This window comes from Tuber melanosporum (genome assembly GCF_000151645.1).
Source record: "Tuber melanosporum whole genome shotgun sequence assembly, scaffold_300, strain Mel28".
NCBI lineage: Eukaryota > Fungi > Ascomycota > Pezizomycetes > Pezizales > Tuberaceae > Tuber > Tuber melanosporum.
Window position 1 is genome coordinate 12,569 of NW_003298976.1, and position 10,067 is coordinate 22,635.

Below are 10,067 nucleotides of genomic sequence, written 5' to 3' on the forward strand. Positions count from 1 at the left end.
TAGCTCCGCATCCCCACACCACAGCTCTCAATGCGGAAAACCACGAGGCATCACCTCATGTCCCAAAACGCCCCGGAATTACCACCATGATACTTTAACTATGAATGATACCAAGACTTTCCATGTCCCCCCCCCATAACCCTACCATATGGCCCAGCACTCCCTAGACTGCCTCAGGGGCTACGTTCCCCAGGATATAATCACTCAAACACATCTCTCTACCAGTCATCATCAGATGGCAATTTCCGAGCACTTATCATGGACTCTCACTCGAGAAAATTTACTCCGCTCCCTGTATCTGTAAATAGTAGAGCACGTGGAATCCCCACCGGCAGTGCATCTGGCTATTCAAAGTGGGGCAACCCCAGGGCTAGCATTTACCCACACCGTCATAATATATCTCTCTTCTCCACCCAGGAGTGCCCCCGAGTTCGTCACCCCCTTCTCTTCAGGAATTCTCATGCTCCGAGCCTGCCGGGGTTTAGGCCTTGCTATTACGCCCTGTAAGTACAATGGCAAAGTGACATGAGATCGGGCAAAATAAATAATGACCCTAATCCAGAGTATCCACACCAGTCTGGACCGCACAACTACTAATCATATCTCCTCACTCGATATCCTGTCCCGCAAACACCCCCCCCCCACTCTGCACCACCTACTAACCCACAAGAACGCGCTCCCGTTCTATCCCAATAACCGGAAGTCTCTCCGCGATAAAGCCGTCATCCCGAAGTAAACTAGGAATCTGCTCTGGGGGATGCATATATAGTCCCTGTCACAAGCACTCGACCATCTCAGCCCCATTCACTCCCGCAGACCCCACCCGTAGCAGAACCGAGGGAACAGAACAGTAGGTGGTGGACTTACGCTACGGACATTAGCATACGTATCTTCCCTAGCTTGATACTGCTTAACAATCTCGCCAGTCTCGAATTCGATGAACAACCTAGTGTCTCTGAGCCGGAAAAGAACACCATCGAGCCTCATGAAGAAGCGCTGAAGGATGAGCAGGCGCTCGGGCATCACGCGGATTTTAACACTAAGGATTGAGATGCCGTTGTCGGCAAGTTCGTCCTCGTAAAGCATCACGTCATCAAAGAGGAGAATGGGGTCAGGGCGCTTGAGCTTCTCGAAGGGTATTTCACTACCGGTCTGTTGGAATGGCCTATCGGGGTTCTGATCGCGTTAGTGTTTTCTTATGATCTAGGAAGAGGGGCATAGCGGATGAATGTGGGGTAGCCACATGAACAGTTCCTTGGTAATTAGTAGTGTACGTCCAATCGTAAGGCTTCACAATCTCCTTGATATCCTCATGTACCCGCTCGCGCATCCTCTGCCATGCTTCAGAGTACGAAACTTTTAACATTGACTCCCCAGACTTATCGACCAGCTCGAGGGCATCCAACGCGTTAAAACTAATGGACCAGTTGAGCCTCTCGTTGGTTACCTCGACGCTGTTGTTCCCAAAGATCATCTCGGGAGGCGAGATGCCCAAGGTTGTAGTCATGGTCTCGATTTCGGTGCTATTTAGGATAGGACGCTTGTGAGTTGTTACTTTCCAATCACCTCGGGTAATAGATTTACCCACGTCGATGTTGGGAGCAGTTTGTAGCGGCGGTGATCTCGACATCCCTTTATTGTTTGTTGAGGGAATGATGGTGAGGTTGTCAGTTGGAGATGGGGACGTATCGCGCCTCCACTATTGCGCTCGTTGCCGCTGTGGTGGGGTAACGTGCAGCTCTGGACCCAAGACAAATTAGGTCTAGTTTATCCGCTCCAGAGCTTTGACCACAACCTTAATATCATACAACTGGTACTACAGTATGTACAACCGGCGCTATGTTGGATGCCACTGTCAATTACGCAAGACTGCAACATCACACCTCGGTATTGGTAGGAAGCCCTCCTGATGGAACCATGTACTCTCGTCCCTTGTGGGGCCATAAGGTGTGCTTATTTCCAGCGACTGACTCCAGCCAATTGCTAAAGCTACATCACAAAGCCTTCCCATCCTCGCGTCCTCTTTTTAATAACCAAGCTATCTAGTAATATTATACTATACACCGAACAAAGCCCCGTACTCCTCCAGCCATCCAAACTCCCCAGATAAACCTGGGCAGAAAAAGAGAAAAAATGCCCAAAATCAGATCACATATAATTAAAAAAGGGGACAAAGGAAGTACGCAATTACTAACACACGGATAACAAGAAACAAGCAAAAACTATGCATTATTAGAGTGAATTTTCCAATGCCGTTTAACAACCGTGGAAAAGAGCCGTGAAGGTGATCGATAAATTAAACCTCGATGTGCCCTCCCGTCGTAACTGCATCCACCTTTAGTACCAAAACTCCCTCGTATGTAAAGATCACAACTAGGCTAAGTAGAAACCCCTGGTGCGCTATAAATACCATTTCGCAACCGATACGATACACACCTCCCGAAGCTATCCGAACAGCCCCGTTACCTAATGGAAGAGGATGTCGAATTCCCACTTAGTACTAATCACCGCCATTGTTTTTCTTCCGCTTGCCAATCCCCTCCCCGCCCCAACCCTCGGAGCCACAGCAGTACCTGCTGCTTCCTGGCCGACTGCAACCCAGTATTTGTGAAGCCTGCAACCGCCTAACGGCGTCTCCCATGTCCATTTAGCATCAGCGGACGCTGAGTACCACGGTGATCGTTGCACCGATCCTGGTTTCGTTTTAGCCATAAGTATCCAAATTGAAGTATGACAACTCTTACTTCAGTCTCACTTCTCTTTCCCATTGTTTTTGGCCAACCAAATTTATAGATCTTAGCATGGCGTTCGCAGCGTTTGCACGCTGTCGGGATATTGGACTTTTCAGCATGTAAAAAGGATTCCCGGCAATCGGAACAGACGCAAGATATACCGCTCTTGTTCTGGGCGAGGTAATCTCCAGGAACGCGCCTTGCGGGCGGTTCAGAAGGATAAAAATGAGGTTTACTCCCTATAATTCGGGATCCCTTTTTAGCCTTGGATAGTTGTTTCCTAATCAGTCGCTTAATATCGATCGTCTGTGTTTCGTCATCAAAATCTGAGTCATCGACTTCTGTGAAATCAGACAGCTCGCCATCCCAGGCACGTAGCGCACTACTTTCAGACTTCGTCAACCTGTCATCCAAGAAACAGCCAGTACCAGTCGGTGGTTGCTCGAGACCCGTTCTAGAAACACAATCATCGCAAGCTTGATTGATGGTTATCTGGGGCAGGGGCCGCGCTTGCAGCTCGCTCTGAGGAGGATTTGAAATTGCTTCTGATTGCACCCGCCCGGGAAAGCCTCCTTCAGCTAGTCTACCCAATGGTAACGAACCCGATGCATACTGCAGAGGTTCATTTAATTCCCCTACACGTGCTTGTGATGCGCTTAAGAGAGCTGATGCTCTCGAAACATCTGCAAAGTTCATAGGAGTCACAGCCCCGTCGGTCTCCGGAGGTGTTTCCGGTCCAATTGCTCCAAGCACTGGTGTAGAATACCTAGAATGCACGCTCATGTCAGGAACAGGAGGGGTGCTACGGAGCCCCTCAGAAAGTCCCCGAACACTATTCGGAGGGCTTAGAACAGAGGACCCGTTTCCAGAAGTCTTTTGCTTCTTGGTCTCTTGTATGGTTAGCGAGTGAGTAGAGTTTCTCTTTCGCTTAGACCTCCTGGCCAACACAAACCCTCCTGCCACTGCTTGGATTGCGGAGCCATCCTCCTCCATGGGTTGTAGATCCTCGACAGCCCCCGAAGCCCATCCACTGCGCCCCAATCCTTCACAGGTCCTGCATAAGCATTCCCGATTACCCTCCCCAAAATAGTCATCTGCATACTTGACTGTGATCTCTTCACCCGCTTTGATATCCCTTTCTACATACAAATTCACATGCTCCTTTCCCGCGGTGGTGAACTTGCAATTTGGTTGGCAATCGTGATTAATAAACCTAGCAGGCCCCAGTAGCAGGCTCATGGCGCCAACGCGTGAAGAATAAATGATGCTGAAGTCTGATTGCACTCGGGAAAGGGATTGCTCTTCGTTATCAGACATCTTGACCAACACCCCAGTCAGATATTTGACCATCTCGCCACGATGAAGATGTTTCCGAGCTAATACACATGCCTCGGGCCTCATAGGATCAAAACGATTGGTGCTAGCGACTTCGAAGGCAGCGTCCGGCTGATAGATTGATAGGTAACGGCGAGCATGTCTACCATTGCACAGTCAGTCTTGTTTATTCGGCCGGCCTAGTTAGAAGAGTCAACATGCTTCGAAAATTCAGCCTCAACATGGGCCCCACTCCTTAAATATTGCACGACTCCAGGTAGGCTGTAGCAAAATAAAACATTAGCCCAAGACAAAGCAAGATACCTCTGGAGAATATAACAGATTTGGTGGAAGGGGAGGGTGAGGGGTAAGGGGGCAATCGGCATTCCTAAGGTCTACAGTTCTCCCTTCATCGCCAGAGCCGCGGACATTGAATCGCAAGAGGGCAAAACACACCGTAGAAATTTCTCCAATGCAACTTTGACATTCTTGTTTTCGACCACATCTTCAATAATGATCTTCAAGATTGCCTTAGTATTGAGACGGCGACTCGAATGATAAACGCCTTTGATTTTTCGGATGGTAGTCCAATAATGAACCTGCGACACGGTTGGACTTCAGTAAGGGTAAATTCTTTTTCAAGGACATCTCAGGGGGCAGTACACGGTCGACGAGGGAATCTGTTAGAAAGTCATCGTATTCTGCTAGCAAACTCAAGATTGATTTATGGTTCGTCGAAGAGAGCATCTCCCCCATGCCAGAGTCAAGTCTTCTAACAAAAAAAAAAAAAAGATAAAATATTAATGAATGAACTGGGGGAAAAAATGTAGAAAAAGGATATGACGAAAGACAGTTATTTTAAGCAGCGAATAAATAAGTCGGAGATGGTGATAAAGGGGCGAATAAAGGAAAAAACAAGGAGCTAGAAGGACCCTCAAAGATAACAAGAATAACAGGAAGAATGGAAAATAAGGGGGAAATATTAGAGTTTCTGGAGAGGTTGATGTGGGAAGATGGAATAAGAAAGATCTCTCTGCCCTGAAGGAGGGCAGGAGGAGTGAGTAGGGAGGGAGGTTTGGTTGAGGTAGAAAAGGCGAGGAAAAGCGGTACTGTATTTGAGTACAAGTAGTGAGACAAGTTTTGAAGCAACAAGATCCCAGCCCGCAATCAGAACATCGAGGCACACCCACCCAAAAAGGCTTGGATCCCAGGCCACGCGAGGGGAGTTGTCTGAATCGGGCACGGAATCAGGGCAAGGAAAAGAAAACTCCGGAATCCCAATCATTAAATTTAGCGGGAAATCCCCCGGATAATCTGGACATACCACTACGGCCCAGTTACGAGTACCTCTCAGTTCCCGAAGCTCAAGGATGAAAGAAAGCCACAGCACTCGCGGATGTTCTCGAGTACGTATAATGATACTCCTATCATACTCGCAGCTCGTCGTACTCGAGAGCCAGGTGAGGGAGGAAAGGCGTATGACGAGAGCTAATCCTCCCCTCCCTCCCTTCCCGCTCTCCCCTCCTCTCTTTGTTTGCTCCTGGTCAAGGCAAAAACTTGTTATCCCACATTCACAAGTTGACGGCACGGTAGATGGGATAATAACAAGCTCGTGGATTTCTTTTTCCACTACGGTAATGGAGCATGATGCACTGCATTTTGTGTCACAGAGAAATGAGTGAAAAAGCCATACAAAGGGCTGACCCACCCAACACCTCCTCCCCCGACCGGGTGACCTAAGAAATCGAGACATCAGTTGTATTCGTACTTGTACCAGTATCCCGCTCCATGGAAATGTGCGAATCGACTTTAGGTTATCATACTATCATAGGAGGGAATACAGGTATGGAATTATGTTACCCTACCGGTACTCCATTTCGATGCAAGCCAGGGGGCGGTAGGGTGAAGGTGCAACAGGAGCACCTTCCTTTTCCCCAATCCCACCAAAAATGCTCCATCTGACCAGGGATGAGCCACATGATTAAATTTTGATAAACCCCCCCCATAATTTATCGGGCATCAAATCAATCATACCGGTATGATACGGCATATACACTGCTGGGGCATTGTCATATGTGACAACAATAACAACATCTCATATCAAACGAGAATTACTTAATCTGAGCTCTTATTAAAGAAACTAACAGTTGCTGTCAGCTGGCAAATAAGATTCAAAAGCATGGAAAGTGCTACATGTGCAATAAAATTAGAAAATATTATTTTTATTAAGTAGTTGTAAGATATGAATATTATGGTATCATATTTTGTAGAATTTCTTAATTAAATGTTGGTAAGATATATAAATAAGTAGTAAGAGAAAATATTTTTAATTTAATTGTATAAATCATATTTCAGCAAAAATAAAAAATGAGAATAGTTTTAAAATATAATGTGGATTAAAACTATAAATATATTATTAAAGGTATGAGAAAAAATTACTAGAAATAAGACAATAGTTTACAAAAACTGAGAAATATCATAAAAAATATGAATTACAATAATATGTAGGATTTATAAAATAGAGAAAATTAAATAAAAACCATATGATTATGATATGTATAAATTAATATATAGTCACTAGACATAAGTCACGGTGATTGCGCCATCTGAGACATGGTCTGTGCACAGGAGGTATTGCGCAACTGGAGAATAATGGTAGAAAATATATACAATATTAAATACAACTAGTACTTCGTCTACTACCCTTTTGCCTCGATCACCACAGTCATCCTAGAAGGCATAGATTTCTGGAGCTTCTCAATGAAGCTGTCTGAAATAGTGGGCTATACATGGGGTAAGACCTCAGCTAACCTATAGCATACTTTCTCAGGCACCATCTTAGCTTCTAGAATATCCATATACTGCTTGTGAAGCTGGTACTTAAGCTCTATCCAGGCATGTTCGATTGAGTTCAGATTGAGTGAAAGGGGTGGATGATCTTTCAGATCTATACCATTTTCTTCAAGCCAAGCTAAGGTGTCTTTTGCGGTATGAACTCTCACATTATCTTGCTGAAACAGTGGATCTTCAACCTCTATGTGCTCAGCGATCTCTTCCATAACCGGTCCTAAAATAGACTCTAACACACTAATATAGACATGTCTGTCTACCCGGGCCTCCCTACTTGAGACCAATGGACCTCGCCTTTTCCTCCAAAAGTATGCTCATACTCTGAGCCCAACCTCATTTACCTTTTCTCTAGGTTGAATACAATCTACCTTTCACTTCTCCTGGGGTCTAGAACACCCAAATGCACTGAAAATCTGCTGATTTTTGCACTGTATACTCATTACTATAGAGGATCCCCTGAAAATCATCAATCGTCCAATCCTTTCTCTCTACCACCCATGCAAGTCTAGTCCTAGCGTGCTCTTCCTTTAATTTTGGACTTTTTTGGTCAAGCTACTTGCACACATTCATCTCATGAAGCACTTGATCAATTGTTCTAATAGAAACATGTAGTGTGTACCAATTTCACAACCCCAAATGGGTTGTCACATGATCATTCTTGACGGCACTTATTATAATGTGTTTGTCTCAGTGACTAAGGAGTGTAGGTCTTTTAAATCAGGGGGCATTCTCAATTAATCCTTACTCACCTGCTCTCACTAGAGAATTCCTCACTGTTAACCAGGGATGACCGATTAGATGTACGACAGTAGATATAGTCTGAAAGGTGAAGAAAAAGGCAATAATCATGCCCTTTTTGACATTTGTGAGCTCTCAGTGTGCTGTGTTATGCTTATACCAGAATCAATATACTCTTTTAGGAGGCATTGTAAGCTTTGTTTGGATAGTAGTGTAACATGACCGGTATTGTGTCTGTGATATTTCTTCTAAGTGGAGGTATTTATTCTCACTTAGCACTGCTGACTAAGCTTTCACCAAGACTTATGTCTAGTGACTGTATAATAGTAATAAGACATACTGGACTAATATGTGTACAGCCACTCGACATAAGTGTTTGGCATCTAAGACAAAGTAAAATTGCGGTTGGATTACAGTAGGTCCTAGGCCATCTGGTAGGGTAACCTTGGGGTTATTAATGGATAATCGATCAACATTTGGTATTAACGATCAACACTGGTTGTGTACAATCAACTTATAAAAATATTAAAGTACTAGTAGTATGAATTAAATAATAAAATAGCTAATATCTTGTATAACCTCTCCTTGCTTCTGATACTGCAGCTACCCTATCAGGCATTGATTTCCACAACTTCTTAAAAAAACACCACAGGGATTGTTTCTCAAATTAATCATAATACTTGTGAAGGTCTTCTCTGGGCAGCCTCTTTTCCTCCTTAGATATCTCCAATCCTTGGATACTGCTAGTGCAATTGCTTTTTAAGCTTAATCCAGATATGCTCTATAGGATTCAAATCAGAGCAATAAGGAGGGTATTCTACAACTTCAATACAGTTTCTCTCCAGCCAATATATTACACTATAAGTCATGTGAATAGGTGAATTATCATGCTGAAACAGGATATCTTGCATACCAAAAAAAATCATTTAATAAATAACAGGAAAAAGATGCCTTCTCAAAAGTCAGATATACCTGTTTTTGTTGATAGTTTGAGTAATTGGAACTAAGGGACCTTGTCTCTTACTCCAAAAGCACCCCCAAACTATAACTGATATTCCCTTATCCTTCTTCTTTAGATGTATACAATCTGTCAACCATTTCTCTGCAGGTTCTCTAATCACCCACAGTTGTATTGGATTCTAGGATTTCTTTTGACTACACTCATCACTCCATATCACTTTCTCAAAATCCTCAACTGTCCAGTCCTTATGAACTGTAGCCTACTTCAATCTCTTAGCAATATAGTCTGGCTTCTGCCTGGGACTTGACTTGGCTAGCCATTTTTTGATATTTGCCACCCTGAGTACCCAGTCCACTGTGGACAAATATATTAGAGAATCATATCATATCGCTCAAGGTAGTACAGACTTACCTGTATCAAGTGAAACACCAAATACATATTTATCCCTGAATGGAGATCTCATCATTTTCTGGTTGGATTTGGCAGTCTTAATGTTTGTAGAAAGCTGTGGACAATTCAAAATGGGTGTATGACCGGGACGAGGAAGATTTTCTAGAGATTAATGCTTACATGCCCGGACAAGGAAACTCTTAACTGTTGTCCAATGCCATCCAATGATTTGAGCAACCAAAATAACATTCCGGATGTAGTAGAAAAAGGTGATTATCATGTCCTTCTCTGCAAGGCTCATTTCTCTCAGGCAGGTTTTGGATGTAGGTCTTTTTTTGGCCGCATTCTTGGAATTTCCAGATCAGTTAACTATTGGTAAGAATGGTCGGTCGCAATCGGTTGAATGGTCACGATCACTATCATAGCATTGCAAGCTGGCATATTAGTGAGGTGGGAGGTAGCTTAGTCACCTGAGATACATTTCATAAACACTTTTGCTGAATGGCTTTAGGTACTAGCTATCAGGTAGCTAGAGGTTGGAAATATCATCAAAGATGTTATCATTCTCAAAATGACATCAAACCTATCTATACTAGTCTTAATAATTTCTTCAATTTTGTCCAAAATATCCTCATTATTAACCTGAAAGAGAGTATCATCCATTCCATTATCATTATCACTTATAGTCTCAAACAAGGACTTGGTCTTCTCTGAAGGATTACTAGTACCTGGTAGGCTAAAGCGTTGTTGATTAAGTTGTAAAATTTAATTATAAGTACTATAAATCAATAAGATATATTGGATAAATTATTTAAATTATAGAAAATTAGTTTAGAATTACAGATCTTGCGTAGTCTCTCTTCTCTATATTGTGATAAAATTAGGTAAATTTCAAATGAACTGCAACTACCACTTTGTAGCAGTAGTTTCAGGCTTAGTAATCTTGCTTGTAATAAGTCTCTAAATAATAATATTAGAAACTTAAAACTATAGTGAATAGCTAATATATAGGAAATGAAAATAATAGATACCCATTTAGCTGTAGCAATTTTTATCATGCTTTGACTTTCAGACTTCAGAGC

The 10,067-nt window shown here is 43.3% G+C and overlaps 2 protein-coding genes; both read right to left on the reverse strand.

Annotated features, from left to right (window-relative positions):
* Positions 1-526: 526 nt before the first annotated feature.
* Positions 527-1,630, reverse strand: GSTUM_00001869001 (uncharacterized protein; the record flags this gene model as incomplete). XM_002839094.2 has 3 exons in its annotated part: positions 527-772; positions 868-1,176; positions 1,244-1,630. 3 exons carry the CDS (start codon positions 1,628-1,630, stop codon positions 659-661), a joined length of 810 nt encoding a protein of 269 aa, XP_002839140.1. The 3' UTR covers positions 527-658.
* A 393-nt stretch (positions 1,631-2,023) lies between these two features.
* Positions 2,024-5,262, reverse strand: GSTUM_00001870001 (uncharacterized protein). XM_002839095.2 has 6 exons: positions 4,710-5,262; positions 4,503-4,645; positions 4,265-4,328; positions 4,161-4,209; positions 2,745-4,108; positions 2,024-2,693 (listed from the first exon to the last, which is right to left on the reverse strand). Exons 1-6 carry the CDS (start codon positions 4,800-4,802, stop codon positions 2,625-2,627), a joined length of 1,782 nt encoding a protein of 593 aa, XP_002839141.1. The 5' UTR covers positions 4,803-5,262; the 3' UTR covers positions 2,024-2,624.
* Positions 5,263-10,067: the final 4,805 nt, after the last annotated feature.